The sequence below is a fragment of the Panicum hallii genome, chromosome 2, assembly GCF_002211085.1.
Source record: "Panicum hallii strain FIL2 chromosome 2, PHallii_v3.1, whole genome shotgun sequence".
Lineage (NCBI taxonomy): Eukaryota > Viridiplantae > Streptophyta > Magnoliopsida > Poales > Poaceae > Panicum > Panicum hallii.
Window position 1 is genome coordinate 48,528,970 of NC_038043.1, and position 18,088 is coordinate 48,547,057.

Here is an 18,088-nt window from a genome sequence, read left to right on the forward strand (position 1 = left end):
TCAGAACACTCTGTAACTCACTTGACATATCACTTACCCATTCAAAGGTTCTGCTCAGCTATCACTTTTTGGTAAGAATACAAACAATTTGAAGCTAAAGGTACAATCTACTGTGTTACAGGAACATAATGTGAAATAAGGCAAACAATTGATATTAGGCATATTATAAGTAAAGCAAGGATACAATACACTGGCTAATGACATTTTGGAAAAAAAACACCATTACATTGATCTGAGAATCAGCTCCAAAGTTCACAAATAGTCGGGACGTCATGAGCAGAAAAATTGCGAGCATGAAAGATCCTACTAGAAAAGCACAAGCATATGATAGCAGGTGATAACAACTGAAAACATACAAAGGGTAGCACAGAAGCCATCAGGATCGAATTTCTTCATTCACACGTATTGAACTACAAATCCCAAGGCAACATAACTCCATGAGGAGATAAGCACTTATAAAAACAATTACTGACAATGTGGCAACTAAACCAGTACAGATTTCAAGCATCTGCGGATCTACCCAATATACTAGATTTAATGCTGAAACAATCAGATAGACAGCCGGGAACATCAGCTAAAGATTATGGTATGTATCTTTGCTACTGCATGGCCACAACGGCTTTAAAACACATGAATGATGAAATTGTGGAGCTTACCAAGCGCTAATCCTCATCATCTTCTTCTGAGCTCCCAACGTCACTACTGTACTCATCACTGCTACTGGTCTCAAAATCAAGTTGAACAGGCTTCACTTGTATTGGCTCTGGTCCCATTGGCACCACTGGCCGCACTGAGACAGGTGCCTGCGGCACAGGGGCCTGTGGCTCTTCACCCTTGACACCAGGTAGTATGTCATCCAGTGGCAGCGTGATTGGGTCGCCAGGCTTCCATCCCGGCGGTGGCTTTAGCTCCTTCGGGAACATGGGTGGCAACGTGCTTGGTATCCTAGGTGCCCCTTCCTGTGGCGGTGGCTCATACAGCGGCATGGCCTCCACCTCCGCTGTGATCCCCTCTTTCGCCTCCAATGGCTTCTTGGGCACCCCTACATCCAAATCAGCAAACTGATACAGCTTCGACGCCCGCATCTCTTGTTCCTGCGGCGCAGGTGGGAACGCCCCACGGAGAGGCAGCCCCGCGCCGTGCTCCGGCGGAGCGAAGGTTGTGCAACTTATGCTGTGCGCATAGCTCAGTATGTCGTCCAGCTTGAGCCTGGAGTGGAGGGACGCGCCGAAGTCACCGTCTGACACCGGCTCGGGATCGTCAGCGGCGGCGGCGCCCCGCGGGCGCTTTGGGTCGCGGCGGTAGTCGGCGTAGTCGTCGACGAGGCGGTCAAGCACGTGGTGGGCCTCGTGAAGCTTCTTCGCGAAGGCTAGCAGCGCAGCGTCCTTGGCACGCGCCTCGCGGGCAAGCCGCGCTCGGGCGTCCTGCAGGTCCAAAGTCTCTTGCAGCTCGGCGACGGCCTCGAAGAGCTGCGTCTGGAGGGTGGTGAGGAGCGACAGTGCGTCCTTGGTGGAGGAGATCGGGGTCGGGAGCGGCGGCGGTGACGACGACGCCGAGGGAAGGAAGGTGGGGAGCGACCCCCGGTACGCCGAGATCCACGCGGCCCGGTTGGGTGAGAGCTCGAAGAGGTTGGAGGCGAGCGACGATATAAGCTGGAGCAGCGACTGCGCGCGGGGGAGTGGCGGCAGGAGCGGTAGCAGCGACGGCGAGGTGGTTAGGGTTGGGGCCGCGCCGGAGCCGGCGCCGGCGGTTGCGCTAGCGGGCAGGTTACCGTGTGGAGGCGAGGAAGTGGGGTTCAAGGGGGACGGGTTGGGCGGGAGCGACGGCGACGAGGCGGTGAGCCCCAGCCTCGCCGGGGAAGGCAGGTGCGACTGCATCATCTCGGCGGCGGCGGCGGAGGGCGCAGCAATCGGACGCGAGCTCGAGAAGCTCGTGCTTGAGAACGCCAGCTATCCACTTCGTGGGCTCCTGTCCCGGAACATGTATGGGCCAGGAAGTTATATTTTTGGGCTTTGTGGACAGAGGCCCAACGTGTTCGCCTTAAAAGCCCTTGCCTGCCTACCCTCCCCAACCCGTCGCTTCGTCCCCATTCCTTTGGCGGGAGACCAGCAGCACGCCGCCTCCAATTCCCGCGCAAAGCAGCAAATCGAAGCAGCCATGGACGGCGGATCCTCCTCGCCGACGAGCCCCCCATCGACGGCAGCCCCGTCCGCAGCGGAGATGGAGGAGTACAAGAACTGGAAGAAGAACGCGGCGGTGCTCTACGACCTCGTCATCTCCCACCCGCTCGAGTGGCCGTCGCTCACCGTGCAGTGGCTCCCCTCAGAGTCCTCGACCCGCAGCCACCGGCTGGTCGTGGGCACTCACACCTCCGAAGAGGCCCCCAACAACCTCTTGCTCTTGGACGCGGTGCTCCCGCTCCCGCCTCGCCTCGCAGCGGCCGCCGCTGCCTCAGGCGGCGCCGTCCCAACCCCGTCCGTGTCCGTCTCCCGCGTGGCGCCGCACCGGGGCGAGGTCAACCGCGCGCGCTGCATGCCGCAGCGGCCCTTTACGGTGGCCACCAAAACGTGCCTGGTCGAGGTGCACGTGTACCATCTCGGCGACGGCGACGGCGACGGCAGCGGGAAAAGCGGCGCCGATGTTGTGCTACGGGGGCATGACGCGGAGGGTTATGGTTTGGCGTGGAGCCCGATGAAGGAGGGCAGGCTGCTGAGCGGCTCGTATGATAAGAAGATTTGCCTGTGGGATCTTGCCTCTGGGAGCGGGGCTCCTGTTCTGGATGCACATCAGGTGTTTGAGGTAATGCTCCTTTCGACACTCCTATCTCCTTTTTCTTCAATTCGTGTGCCACTTTATTCAGTACCACTGTATTTTCGGGTCAGATATTTACAATCATTTGAATACCATCTGACTTATGCGTGGAGCAATTTGATTTGTATAGCTTCTTTTCTTTCGTCGCATATTCGTAATATAAATTGGCTTTGGAACGGTATGGGCAGTAAATATTTATGGTACACCTGAAGTCCCGAAGGTGATGAGATGTAGGTTTAAGAAAAGGTAGCGAGCTTAGGCACATGCTGAGCAGTGGCGGATCTAGAATTTTAAGTTAGGGTATGCCAAGCAATTACTAGTAAAATATAATCCAATGAACAATTTGATAAACAACTCTAAATTTTGATGGGCAATTTGGTATAAATATAAATATAAAGTACTTCAACAATTTTGCAAACAAAATGCACAATCCATCAAGAGGCAACCCTCTAGCAATTCCATTTGTTCCTACTCTTACATCAACTAGCACTCACATCACATGATAATGAGAAGTTCGGCTTTTCCTACACGCTGTATCAACTAGGTGAACTAGCACTCGCATCAGCAACTAGCATCACAGATCACATGAGCAATATCTTTGTTCGTCTGTTAGACTGTTACTGCTTCCTACACGATACAGCTACTGCCTACAGAGGAGACCAGAAAATAGACAACAAACAATAATGAAACAAGATTACAGTTTAGATTTTAGAAGAGGAGTTAGAGAGGGATCCTCACGAAGAGTCACACCAGTTGCCGGTGTAAGTTAAGTAAGCCGCGGCGGAGGGAAGAGAACGCCGTGCCTGAGTCGCTGGTGTGGGTTAACTAAGTGCAGGGTCACCGTTGTCTCCATGTCCGGCAGTCCTACTGCGCCTCCCGGTAGCAATGGCTCCAGTCTGGGAGGGTGGCGGCGGCGACGGCAGCAGACCACGGAAGAAGGAAACATCTGCATCAGGTCTGTGTCCATGATCGCACATGCGAATCATCGTCTGGATTAAGCGGGTGCCATCGTGCCTATCTAGGATGCGAACGGGAAGTCTTTTTTTCTTAACAAATATAAATGGCCTGGGCCGGGCTGAATTTACAGGGTATGCCGTGGCCCAAGTAGCATACCCTGTAGATCCGCCCCTGATGCTGAGGGAAATTGGAGCATGGCTCCATACTTTTGATGTATATGTTATTCTCCAAACCAATTTATTATCTTTGCACTTTTGCAGTAAGATAATCGTTCACTTTATGCTGTCCATAAATTTGAATCAACCTTATAATTAAGCATGTTCAAAGTTGGGGCAATATTAGAAATCTACCAATTGTTCGATTCCTCCATTTTACAAGTGATTCACTGCGATGCACTTTTTCCTTAACATGCTGAAGCTTCTCTGTTTCTTTTTTTTACCATAATTTAGCTGGGGCCTCTGAGCTGCACAGAGAAGGGCCTTTACCCATTGACTGATTAATCCCGGAGAGAATATTTTCACTGTTCCCATTCCTCCACTAGAAGCAGAAATTCTCTGTTCCCAAGGACCCAAAGCTCAATTTAAAGGAAAAATAATCATCATTGTCCTTCTGCCTCTGGTCTCTGTAGATACTTTGAGAACTTGCATCCTTTTTAACAAATAAGGATATTTCCATTTTCACTTATATACTTTGCAACCAGCATAGTTTTAGGTCGCTTAGATTCCTTCTTTTGAATTCCAAGAACTATGATCCAAAGAGTTCTTGTTCATATTATCTTACACAAATTTCTGAACTCCGCTCCCATTCAGGCATATCCTATAGTTGTTCTGAAGTGAGTTTTATTATTTCCTTATTAATGTTGCTGAGGAAATCAACCTCAGACTTTGTGTTCCTTTTTCATGTGTTACCCATACCTACAGCTCTGTATGAGGAAAGGTAATCAAGAGAATTTTTTTTGTTGACTATATCTCTGTCTTTTTGTAGCATCTGAGTATTCATTGGTTCATTATTGAAATGCTTGTTTTCTGCCATGTTTCTCGTCATGTAAAAAACTTTAAAAAGACATTTTTGTGAACACCACCTCTGTGGAAATGTGACTAGTTTGTTGTGCCTTGCTTAGATGTCAGGATATTGTCACTAGTCTAAGATAGGCCATGGCATATTTGTGCTTTCATTCTTTATCTCACCTATCTAATCAGTACTTTGTCAGAGCACATTCATTTAAATCATGTTAGAAATCTCTGGAATTGTATCAGCATTATTTGGTATGTCCAACTCCAACATAAAGAAGTCATAAGCTGTCCCTTCAACTAAATTTTATCCATCTTATTCTTGCCAGTGTCATCTTGTTTCTATTCAGAGGGTATGATGGATATTTGCTTTTGCAGGCTCATGAGGATCTCGTTGAAGATGTTGCTTGGCACCTGAAAGATGAAAATATATTTGGATCTGTTGGGGATGACTGCAAGTTGATGATATGGGACCTGCGAACAAACAAACCAGAACAATCTATTGCTGCACACCAAAAGGAGGTAGGCTTGCTTTAACCAAGGATTATCAAAGTTCATACTGAGGTCTTGGTGATCAAATAATTGCATTTGCACAATACACTTATATGTTCATTTCCAACAGTTCATCACATTTTGCTTTTGCGCATAGGAGCGGTATATGAAACAAACTCTAGAAAGCTATAAGATAATGCTCAATCCATCTGCATCAGATAGTTTTCACTTCTTCACAGTTTATGTTGGACATTATGCATTTCGTCTTCCTACATCCGGTGCCATATTTTGGCTAAGACAATTTCAAGTTTCAAATTTGGGGTTTGGGGCTGATTAGCAATATGAAATTGTGCACATGATTCATTTATATCTGGCCTTCCCTTGTGATTAGGCAATGGTAATGCATTGGTGGTCATGCTGCCTTTCAGTTTGCTTTTATATTTTACTTCTATAAGAAAGCAAAAATATTATATGCTCACTATTTCAGTCCTGTCCTAGATCATGAATTGATTTCTGTTCATAATGTGTGCTATCCACTTTTCTAGGTGAACTCATTGTCATTCAATCCATTTAATGAATGGATCTTGGCTACAGCATCTGGAGATGCGACTGTTAAACTATTTGATATGCGAAAATTATCAAGAAGCTTGCACACTTTCGACAGCCATGAGTACGTAATTTTTTGTCTGTGCCCTATGTGCTTCAGTCCTCATTGCTTCTGTAGCCAATTTAACAGCTGCCTATGTGTAATCCTTTTTACTTTACGCTATGGTTTGATATTAATAATATTTGATACGCACTGGGACCTATATGTTGGAAAATAACCAGTATCTTAATGGGCCAGTGGAAGATTTCAGTTGCAAAAGAGGTCGGTGATTCATGGCACTATTTGTTGTAACATCTGACTGGTCCATAACAAAATTTTTCTCGAGAATTGCTCCAGTGATGCTGTTCTAGATAACCTACCCTAATGTTACAAGGGGTTAATTGGAGGAGGAGCAATCTGTGGTACCCTGCTACATAAAATAGTTAAGGGCCTGTGGCAACTCTGAATATTTGTTGGTTACTGTGTGAAGTTTTATTTTCAAGTGATGTTTATCCTTCCACAAGAGATGATTACCTAAAGTAATCTCCACCTTTGATTTGCTTAAATCCATGCATGTTTAAGACCACTGGATCCCTTATCCTTCTGTAAGTGGCAAACCTATCAGTTTGGAAGGTTCCTCTCAGAAAGTAATTGATCTATTAACTTTTCATACTTAGAAGCACTCTGTATTAGTCAGCCTATCCTTTTTTATTAATCAGTCTATCTGTTTCTTTAATCAAACTGATTTGTGTAGCTTATCTTAATTTTTCATTAGTGTCTGAAATATTATGTTGCACAATTTGCACATGCAGGGGGGAGGTGTTTCAGGTTGAATGGAATCCAAATTTGGCTACTGTATTAGCTTCATCTGCTGCAGACAAAAGAGTGATGATATGGGATGTCAACAGGTACGTTGAGTCAAACCAACTCCAAAGTTCGACTGTATTTGCAGTAGATGTCTATATTTTAGTCCTACCAATTCTATGCCTTACAGAGAAGGTACATTCTATGAGATTACCCAATTCAACAGCTACGATGGGGCCTCTACATGTGAATAATTAACAGATCTACAATTACTAACTGTACAAAGGCTAAATCTAGTTGTTATAGGCATTACCTGGGAGAGCTTTTTTGGTGCAAAAGCTCATGTGGTTTACCAAATTTTCGCATTCATCAAGTCAAATCCTTGGGGGTTTTTTATGCTTGCTACGTTCCATCGGCACGACAGATTCCAATACAGTTGAAGCAAAGCGTCGGTTCTTATTGGTGACAATTTCTTTTGACCATCGACCCTTTCCTTTTTTCTGGTTCTGAACTGTCTTCTGTCTGTCAGGATTGGAGATGAGCAGTCAGAGGAGGACGCCGATGACGGACCCCCGGAGCTGCTGTTCGTCCACGGAGGCCACACGGCCAAGATATCGGAGCTGTCGTGGAACCCCAGCGAGAAATGGGTCGTTGCCAGCGTGAGTGAGGATAACATCCTGCAGATCTGGGAGATGGCGGAGAGCATCTACTGTGATGACTACTCTCTGCAGGACAGCTGACTCATGCCTCACCTCATTAGTTGCCTGTTCAGTGGCACCGAGTGTACTCGGGAGGGATTGTATGCCGTTAACCTGTAGGATCCAAGAGGCATTCCTGTGTTGCTATCGTCCCTGCAAAGGATGGATGGATATCTTTAAGCAATGATGACTCAGCTAAATTCGTATGATATCTCAGTCTACCTGTGTGGATCTTGTCTGATCGATCCTTTTGTGCTTTTGCGGTCCAAAATCCTGACCGGTCAGTATCTTTCAGTGCTGAACCTGATCAGTGGTGGTGCCGATCTGCACGTGAGCTAGGTGTGTGGTTCCACGAAGAACTAAATTTAAAATTAAATAAGTGTTATATGGAATATTTGATTACTAATTTAAAAATATTAAATATAAAATAACTAGAAAAGCAAGTGTGCAGATGGAGACTAATTTACGAGATGAATCTATTAAGTTTAATTAGTTCATAATTTGATAATACAGTGCTATTCTTACGAATTAGTCTTCATTATGAATTAGTCTCTGTAATTAATTTTATAATTATTTTATATTTAATTTTTCTAATCAGTATCTAAATAACCATGTGAAGTATCCCGAGGCTACGGCCTGGTTCAGCTGTCGCCACCATGCTCGCGTCTCGGTTCCGCACCGCAATCATTCGCTGCGCCTGCTGGCTGTCGCGTCCCAGCTCGAAAGGAGAGGGGTGAAAGACCAACTCCGAGGTGCGCCCCGTCCAGTCCCCGTCTGAGATGCGCTGGCCGACGGGAGCGAGCCCGTCGCGCCGAGCGGCTGAGGAGTGAGGGCCGTCACCATCAGCGTTCATCAGTCATGCAACTTGGCTCTGTCTGGCTGGGTCTGAGGGAAAAATTCTGGACGAATCCGTCCACCAGGCAACGCGACCTTGCCGTTGGAGTGCCAGCAGGCGCTCCGGTGTGCTGGCCGCCCGTCGGCCGTTCGTTTATCGAAAGCAGGATCAATCGATGCATCTGCCCGTGGTAGCGGCCATTCGGCCAGTGACGACCGGCTCGGCTCATCAGCAGCATGACCGCCCGGGGCTCCCCCGGGCCCTCCCAGCCCAGTGGAGCGCTCGTGGCTCGCAAGTTGCTCGTGCTGCCGCGAAACTCCTGTAGAGCAAGTTGGCTGCTGCTCAGAATGAGCTGCAAGCCTTGCAAGTTGGCGCTTGCCGGGTCCCCTGCCGGCGAGCCAAGAAAGCAAGCGTCTGCGCCGCAGCCGCCGCGCCGGCGTCGCTCGTCTCGGCTGGGCCGGCCGGGACGGCAGACGGGCGACACGCAGCAGCCGGCCAGGCATGCCCCCGCCGTACGGGCCGGCGGGGATGTCCAGGGAAAGGGCGCAAAAGGCATCAGCTGCGTGCACGCAGACGAACCGGTCCGCCCGGCGCCTCAGCCCAGCCATCGTCTGCTGCCTGCTGCCTCGCTGCTCGCGCTGGCCTCGGCGGAGCCGCCCGAGAAGGAGGACACGGTTTCTGCGGCCGCGCGCGTACGGACCGGCCGCTTTGCTTGCTCACCAGGCACCAGTCACCACCGAGGCCGAGGCCGCGGCGCCGAGCTGAGGCTGGTGCTAGTACCGCCCCCCTCTCGGTCCGGCTCAGGTGGGAGCGAGGCTAGAGGCGGGCGGGAGGGAGAGAGAAGGCGGGAGCAATCTCACCAGGCGGGAGCGGGCGCTATCGCTCCGTTCTCGTCTACATTGACAGGCGCGCGGAGGCGGGAGGCGGACAGGAGCGAGGTGGCGCGCTGACGTCGGACGAGAGGGGTGGGCGGGAGTGACGTGGCGCGTTTCTATTGGTTCACGCGGAGGTTGAAATAATTAAATCTGAAAAAAAAAACTGACATGGAAGAGAGAAGTGAGAACTGATATTATAGTCCGTGCATTGGAGGGATGAGGTGCGAGTAGGGTGAGACTGAATGTGGAAGCTGACGTGGCGGGAAGATATCTCCCACGGGTACTGGACTCAGCCTGATGAGCTGAGCTCAGCCGGCCCAGGCCAGACCCCCCAGTGTAGTCACGGTCGTGGTCGCGGTCAGCCAGTCCCGGCCGCCGCCCGTGTCCGCGCCATCCTGCCATTCTCCCCGGCCGTGCGTGTCAGCGCGCCACGCCCGCGCTGGCGCTGGCGCTGGCGCTGCTGTTGGGAACCGCGAAGGCTACCCCGCCACTAGGGCCGGCATAGCCGGCGTAGAGAGCCCGGCTAGCGACTCGTGGGCCTCGTACGTGCTCCACTAGCAGCAGCAGCAGCAGCAGGAGGCAGCAGCATCTGCGCGGCCATATTTTTCTGCATGGCCCCCGTCGCGTCAATCAGGCGGTGGGAGGGTACGTATCTGCCGCTCTTTAATTGGCAGTGCACTAGGCGGCCACGGGACGCCCAAATCGAGGGAGGCAGGCGTGCGCCGGCGCCGGCAAGGCGAGGTCGTGCTACGAGAGCTCCGGACACGAACAACGCGGCAGCTCACGACTGTGCAGCGACACCAGGGCACAAGCATACTACTCCGTTACTGTATTTGCAATTGGGATCGATCATGAGGTTCCAGTTCAACGTCAAACGCAAATTGCTGTGTATTTTAGCAATTAGCAAGCTGCCATCTGTGTATTGAATACTGGCCATACTGTCTCCGGAACCCAGGGCAGGGTTCCATGCGTGTCTAGCTCTGCTGGGTGCCCGTGGCCTCGCACGGCCGCACCGCACCCCCACGGGTGCCAGGAGGAGACCGACAGGGCTTGCAAGCCGACGCGCGAGCCAGTACGCCGCCCCACATGGCGCCTTGTACCATGGGGGCATTGGACACTTTTGGACAGTGCCCTCCTGACGCTCTACTCTTTTTATCTTCACCGCGCCAAATGGAGATGAGAGGAAATGCTACTCGTACGCCGTGCGCACGAGGAGCACTACCCTCTTCTGAAAAAGAATCCAGAATCGGACTGGACGAGCGAGGGTGACCGCCACTGGTGGGTCTGCGACTGTGCTGTGCTGGCTGCTGATGCTGCCGAGATCTGGACGATGGCGACGATGGCGACGTGCTCGGTGGAGGTGGATCCTGTGGTGCAGTCACCAAGGCGCTTGGTCTCCCCGCGAGGACGCAGTCTTGCCTCGTTCGTCATGGCAATCGACAGCTCCCGCGTCAGTTATTGCAGACTCCAACGGAGAAATGCCTGTGCCTGGCTGTGTGGTTGCAGGTTGCTTGCTTGCAGGCTGGCTAGCCGTACCTTGTCCTCGGAGACCGGGATGATGACGGTACGCATGAAACAGCTGGGACCTCACCTTGGGAGGCTGGGAGTCCCGGCCGCAGTAGTGTACGTATTCTACAGGTTCATGCACACGATACCACGGTAGTGTAGTAGGAGTAGATCACGGAAAGGAAGTGAAGCATGAACATAGCTACCACATATGAGCCACGGAGGGTTCTAAGCAGTTGTTGCAAGACACAACTAAGACAGTGAGCTAAACGCTACCACACAATCATAACGTGATAGAGTGTGGTGCGTAAATGTGTAGCATGAACCAATAATCCTGTTGATGAGTGCAATTATGGTGGGACTTGGAGGTGACAGAGTAGAAGTGGTGAGAAAGAACTGCTAAAACAAAATCAGAATTTGTTGAGAAAGTTACTTCCGAATGCAACTTGATGTTGCCACTGCTTCAACTTCAAATTTGTGGAGATGACATAACCAAATTGCCCAACCCGTGAAGGAAATACGATGATACAGTGCTAAAGGATATGGCATTAGGAGGTAGGATGAGCCGACTAATAATTTGAAACAGAGTGAGTTTAGATTTACCCTCCGCAGCAACAACACCAATGATCTGAGCCAGGTTTCTTTTTAAACCATGTCTTATAGTCATGTTCGGTTGGCATTCTACTATTCCATGCTATAGTACGAGTACCTGTAGGCTGTAAACAGAAACTGTCATTAGCAACCGGGGCCCGTGGACTCGTGCAGACTTGCAGGTGAGCAGACGTTGTGTAATCTGATCGATCAATCCAGATTCCAGAGTAGAAAAAGGAGGCGCTGGCCAATCGCAGCGGAAACCCCGAGCGGGCCAATCGGAGACGCGAGCGATCAGGCTCGCGGGCACCATTTGACCAGTGCCGCGTCTCCTTCACCAGTCAACAGTGATCTATCGGGCATTGGCTGCCTCACCCACAGTGCCACAGTGAGCTGAGCTGGGCTCTGCCCCCTTTGGAGGCCGCGGCTACTAAAGCCAGCCAGCCACCCAGCCCTGTGGCCCTGTGGGGCGCCGGTGCGTGCCCAAAACAAGCAAGCGTAGAGGCGCCTACGCGCGAGGAGCGGCTGGATGGCGGCCATGGACCTGGAGGACGACGAGGACATCTGGGGGAACACCGTCAGCAGCCCCAGCGCGTCGCCGCCGCAGCCACTCGCCGCGGCCGCCGCGGTCTCCCCCTGCGGCGCCTTCATCTCCACGCAGCTCAGCCTCAACTCCCGCCTCCACCTCCTCTCCACCGCGGGCGGTTCCTCCCCCGTCGGCGCCGGCATCTACGCCGCGGACGGCGGCCGCCACCACATGGACCTCGGCGGCGGCTTCCGCAATGCCGCCGCGTCCCCGGCGCCCTTCTTCTCTGCCTACAACCTCGACCCCGGCGCCGGCGGCGTCGCGCCCATCGACGCCGGTGCCGCCCGCAGCGTGCTCGAGGACGAGATGTGCCTCGGCCCCGGCGCGGCGGCGGCGTCCACCTGGGCCGGCGCCGTCGTCGGCGGCTCCGACCGCCGCAAGAAGCGCATGATCAAGAACCGCGAGTCCGCGGCGCGCTCCCGCGCGCGCAAGCAGGCGTACGTCCGCGAGCTGGAGCGGGAGGTGCAGCTCCTGCAGCAGGAGAACGAGAGCCTCCGCGTCAAGTACGAGCAGGTAACAGATCGGAAACCCCACTCGCGCGCACTCCTCGCCATCCATCGATACGTGCTCAAAGCTCGCGCCTTTCTCGATTCCGCAGCTGAGGGTGTCCGTGGAGGTGGCGGTGCCGGTGAAGAAGACACTGCAGAGGATGCCGTCCGCGCCATTTTGAGGACGGCGGCGAGGAGGTCATTCGATTGATTGGATCGAAGCAGGCGGTTGCTCTTCTCCTTTTGAGGACATCCAGTGATCAATATTGCTTACAAGTAATCGACTAATTAGTGAGTGCTGCTACGACAACTACTCACATAGCTTCATCTGCCGCAGCCAGCAGTGCTCTGCTGCTACTCTACCTAGCTCGCCGTCCTTGTACAAACATCAAGTCATGTTCAACTTCGCGTAGGGCGTGTACTAGCTAGCTACTAGCTTTTGCCTTGATCCATCTGTACGGTGGCAGCTGCCTAGCTAGAAGAGGCGGGCGCCTGCCATGGCGGCGTCCTGCTGGCTGCTATTTATACTTATGTCTATGTGCGTGTAGCTTGTCGCGTGGGATTAGGCAGAAAGATGACGGGCCTGCTTGTACAAATGTCGTAACTATTGCCTCCTGGAACAATGACATTTTGGGTCGCAAGAAAGAAAGAACAATCCGGGAAGCTGGTCTCTTCTTGTTTTCCTTTCCCTCTTCTACGATAGATGGCGATTGCTGCTCTTTTCCCCCCTCTTGCGGCTTATCCTTTTGCCGTGCATGCTGTCTCGACGCACTCGTTTGTTCCCCGTCGGTTTCGGACAGCGAGGCTCGGCTTTGGTTCAGAATAGCTTTTTGGCTGCTGAATATCTGCTGCAGGTGAGGTCGTTTTCTTCGTCTCTGGTTCGGAGGTTCAGAGACCCTGATCCTTGAAAGAGCATGCGCAGTGTTTCCATGCTGGTCTCCTGCTAAAACAGAGAGGACCACTGTCAGTTTGATGGCATACTAGGTTCGCAATCAGAAAGAGACGTTGCTGTTTCATAGATGCCTCCAGCCTCCTTTAATTCTGCTGGTCAACTTTGGCGATCGAGTCTGCGAGGGAAAGGGTGTAGTTTTGCGAGGGGGCGTTTCGTTTTCGGAGAAATTCGGAGGAAATGGATCGTATTCCGCCACCCTTTGCTTTCCTGAAAGGTGAAAGAGAAAAGGCTGTTAAACTGAATACCTGCTGCCAGTCGTGATCATTAGCATAACACGGAGCTTGCTTATGATCTTTTTGTGGGCCTTTCTGTAATTTCCTTTTTTAGATAAGGTAGCTTGGATTGCCTGCCTACCCCAGCCACAGGCAGGAGCCCAGGAGACGACCCCCCCCCCCCCCCCCCCCCCCCCGGCCCGGGGCATACCAGCAGAAGTCATCATTCTCCCTCCTGTTTTCTTATGCTAGTCAGGATATGTGGTCACATCACCTTAGATCCTAAACCACAATCTCTCCACCTTAAGCGTCAACAAAGTTCAAAATAGTTTCTTTTAAAAGAATAAAGAAACTCCAACATAGTGCATAGCTAGCATAGGTAACGTCACCCCAATAGCCATCTATACTCCTCCAAGAACCTCTCTTTATTCTTTAAAAAAAAAGTAAGCACCTATCCGCTAGCACAAAAGTTTCAGATCATATGGAACTTGGAACCCTGGGGATGTGCCCCGGCCAGGGACCCAGCTGGCTACAAATTAAGCCATAATTTCCCTGCCTTCGTCCTCGTGACCATGATCATTTTCAGCCGGCAAGATATCTTGTGAAACTATACCGAGATACTGGATGCAGCAAGTGTACTTGTATATATGTTCACCACTGTTCCAGAGTACCGGTAAAGGCTCCGTTCACCTCCGGCCTTGAAGAAGGCAAAAATGAAAACAGTAGCAAATCTGGCACCACATACCTCAAAGACCCTGTGGCCGCTCTTTTACATGCGTCTGCCCTGATGAGACCCCTGTTTTTTTTCCAATATATATTCTTAAAAAACTTCTCCATTATTTTCTCATCTACACTCTCAGATGGCCTTCTTTTTTTTCCCGTACCAATGGGATGGAACTGCTGGCGCCGGGCACAGTACATCCGGTGGTAAGGAACAAATTTTCAATGCACTACCACTGGTTCACTGTTCAAAAGGCTTTCAAGATGTGACAACACACGGTAGAGTGGGGAACAGGCTCGAGCTAGCGTAGCTTAACATTTAGCAGGACATACCATACGTGCACGCTTACTGGTCAAAAGCGAGAAAACCAAGTTTTGTGTAGTGCACATCAAGCAATCAAACTACTTTAGATCCATCTGGTTCCTGAAGCCTAGTACTACAATTGTACAAAAAAAAGAAGAGAAAAGAACAAATGGGTGGAACAATTCAAGCCTCATCCTCAAGTAGCCTTAGAATCTCCTCGAAAAATTCTCACGATGGATGGAGTAGGTATCATGGATCAGTCAACAAAATGTATCAAGGACAGAAAGGAAAACGTGTGCACCCCCAGGATGACTCAGGAATGGAAAGAACTGCATTGGTAAACTTTCGGCCTTTCACGATTTGCCACTGTCAGTGTTTCTAGCGTACATTTATTTTATTCTCAAATATATATATATATATATATGGTGTTATAAACTTTTTTTTAGGAATGCATCAAATATACTTTTTTACTGCTGTGACAGTATTACAGACATTCTTTTTTTTTGAAGAAGTATTACAGACATTCTGACAATAGAGTGTGGAGGCCATATACTGATATACGCTCCGTGCCCCAATGCATTAGGGAGACGCTGATGCCGCCACGGGGCCGACCAGGTTTCCATGAAGCCATGCCCTAAACCCGCTGGAGCAGCAGGTAGAAGGATGCCAAGGGGGCAGAGGATCTCCCCTGTTCGCCCGGACCACACGAGCCGGCCGGGCAGGTCCTTGCGACAGAAACATACTGGATTACAGTATAGCCTCGTGTGGACGCGCTCGCCTCTCGGCGAGAAAGGAGGGCAGGCCGCATCTCGGCAGGTACGGCGTGGCCAATGTGGTGGCATGCATGCGCACGTACCGCGGCGGGCCCGGCCGGGCGGCCATCACAAGAAAGCAGAATATTTGACGTGTCGGACGCCCGCGCCGCGACGTACGCCCCCGCTCCCGCACGTACCCCGCCGATCGCGCCCCGCCGCCCGCCTGCCTCCCGGCCGGCCTGCTACGTCTCGTCTCGCCCGAAGCGAAGCCTGCCCGATCAGCGCGGCGATGGTGAAGGCGGAGGCCGCGCTGCTGCTGCGCCGGCGCGGCGCCGGCGGGTGGTAACTTCGCGGCCGCTGCCGCCGCCGAAGCGCCGGCGGCAGCGAGGCTGAGCACCTGAGAGATCCGTACGCCCCGCGCGCCGAGGCTTCGGGAACAGGTGCCCGGGACGCCGCTCCGAGAAGGAAGAGGACAGCGACGTAAAAAAGGCGTTGGGCGTCGCTGTTAGCGAGCTCGATCGGCGAGATGGCCGCGTGACAATACATTAGTATTTAGTAGTAGGATGATAGCGTGGTGGGGACGGGGGAATATCGGGCCGTGTTTTGTTTGTCCGGCACCGATCGATAGTATAGGCGTACCTGCCTGCTCTTTACGAATACGGAAATATTATTATATGCGACGTTATCCTCTCAAATGCCTTCGTTCCGGAGAGGGCTTTTTCTTCATGGGTAAATTTATAAAACGACCCTTCGTGTAACTTGCAGTTTAGGATTGGATCATGGGTCGTCTTGTTATAATGGCACATCTACTTTATTCTGTTGCGAAAGGCGTCCCAGTATGCACATATTTGACCGGTCATGCGTGTTTGTCTCAGTGGGGTTTTTTTTTTTGTTTTTTTGGCTTCAGCTCACGAAGGCTATGTATGTCCAACCTTGGACCGGTCAGTCTCACAGTCACGGAAGTCACGGAAGGTGGTTATACAATCACGCTCACGCGTCTATTCCATTTCCATGGACATTCCGTGTCCGAACCTCCACCTCGCCATGGCCACGTTTCAGCGGCGCCATGATCCGATCCAACCTGTAACCTCACCTCGTGTGACAGTGCACTCTGAGCTATATGCATCTTTAGCTTGAACAGGCAGCTGATGAGGCGGGCAGGTCCATGTCGGGTAGGCACACGCCAGGCACGGTCGACGTCGCTCCCACTCTACTACCTCGCAGGGGCGAAGAGCTAGTGCGTCGGCATGGCAATTTGGCAGCCGGGCACGGGCCCACGCCCCCACCCCGGTCTGCGGAGTGGCGCCTGCATCACCGGCAGCAGCTGTCCGGCGAGGATGGAGCTGGATGGCACGGCGCACATGCACACCACGGCCACGGCCAGGGCGCTGGATTGGCCCGCCGGCCGCGACGGAGCCCAGGACTAGGAGAGGATCGATGAGGTCATCGCTGGCCGGCCGGGCGATGCAAGCTACCTACCGCTACGTAAGAGTGCCATCAATCATCTCTGGGCGTCGCCTTTGCATTCCCCAATGGTCTGCCTCGCAGGGACGTGTCCTGTCTCCGCTCCCAAATCAGGACAGGTCATAAATGGCTCCGTTTGGTCTCTCCATTTTCCTTGCTGCTGCTGCACTTCCGTTAAAAAGGAGGATCGAGCTCGGCTTTATGATGACGGATGATCCGAGGCCCGACAAGGGCCCGCTTCACAGAGCCCTTAATCAGAACATTATTCGCACGATAAAACACAGCCCATTTTTAGATATGGGCAGGGTTCAGCGAAAATTTTACAAGATATAAACAACTTAGGGGGTGTTTGGAACGTAGGAAAATCAAAGGAATTTCGTGGGAATTCAATCCAGAGGAAAGGAAAGTAAGATAGGTGTTTGGAATACAGGAAACCATCGTTCCTATCCTGAGGAAAGGAAACAATGTATGTGTATTTCACGGGAAAGAAATCCTTTGGTCCAAGCCAAGGGAATGAAACTCGCGCGCTCTCTCTCGGTCTGTCTCTCACACGAGCTCTCTGGTCCTCTCTCCCTCCCGCCATGGTTCCCCAGCCCTAGACAAGAAATTGGCGCGAATCCACCTAAAGATGGCGAATCAGCGGCCAAGTACCGCATGTGCTCAACGGAATCGCCCTCCTCTCCCTGGTCCCCTTCCATCCACGCTGGATTCGAGTGGTCAATCTGGAAGGGATGAAGAGATTTCTTCACAAGGAACAGGTAACAGATTAGATCCATGTTCTTATTCCCCTGCTCCATATCTTCAAGAAGAGGCCGGCCGGGTGAGACACAGGGTGGAATGGGAGGAGCGGTAGGAGGACTGGAGGAGAGATACGTGGCGCGCGCTGCCGATGGGGGCAACTTCGTCTCGAACGCGCGGCGTCGGCACCAGCCGGAGTCGGAGCTGCGGTCGCCATCATCGGCCTCGCTGAGACGGCGTACCGCGACGGCAGGGCCGTGACTCTTCCCCACGAGCAGCTCCTCCAGCTCCATCCCGAAGCCCCCGCGGCTCTTCCCCACGACGTAGGCTGATGAAGTCGTGGAACACCTCCCCGCCACTGTGCCGCTCCTCGCTGCCAGGGACTGTCACCGGCCGGCCACCGCTTTACTATTCTTTGTACAGTTTATCTCTTTCAGAAGCTTTACTATTCTTTGTATGCTTTTAGTTCAGATACGTGTTTATCTTATTGGGCTATTATATGTTTCTGGTCAGGCACAAAAAATAAATCTGGTAGAGCAAACTGGAATCATCAAAGGATTGTTTATCTTATTGGGGTATTAAAAGATCATGATGTGCCTAGATACCGAACAAACAATGCATGGAGCAAGGAGGCATGGAAGAGTATTACAGCTCAGTTCAATACAAACTTTTCAACAGAGTTCACTGTATCTCAAGTAAAACAA

General features: G+C 51.8%; 3 protein-coding genes across 3 annotated transcripts; 2 read left to right on the plus strand and 1 right to left on the minus strand.

The window, feature by feature from the left end:
* Positions 1–362: 362 nt before the first annotated feature.
* On the minus strand, positions 363–1,975 carry LOC112881885 (mediator of RNA polymerase II transcription subunit 4). The gene has a single exon (XM_025946792.1). It carries the CDS (start codon positions 1,878–1,880, stop codon positions 663–665), a length of 1,218 nt encoding a protein of 405 aa, XP_025802577.1. The 5' UTR covers positions 1,881–1,975; the 3' UTR covers positions 363–662.
* Positions 1,909–7,569, plus strand: LOC112881884 (histone-binding protein MSI1-like). The gene is made up of 5 exons (XM_025946791.1): positions 1,909–2,799; positions 5,157–5,300; positions 5,816–5,940; positions 6,669–6,764; positions 7,190–7,569. The coding sequence occupies exons 1-5, from the start codon at positions 1,981–1,983 to the stop codon at positions 7,398–7,400; spliced, it is 1,395 nt and encodes a 464-aa protein (XP_025802576.1). The 5' UTR covers positions 1,909–1,980; the 3' UTR covers positions 7,401–7,569.
* Positions 7,570–11,356: 3,787 nt separating this feature from the next.
* On the plus strand, positions 11,357–12,887 carry LOC112882720 (ABSCISIC ACID-INSENSITIVE 5-like protein 2). The gene is made up of 2 exons (XM_025947845.1): positions 11,357–12,264; positions 12,350–12,887. The coding sequence occupies exons 1-2, from the start codon at positions 11,695–11,697 to the stop codon at positions 12,419–12,421; spliced, it is 642 nt and encodes a 213-aa protein (XP_025803630.1). The 5' UTR covers positions 11,357–11,694; the 3' UTR covers positions 12,422–12,887.
* Positions 12,888–18,088: the final 5,201 nt, after the last annotated feature.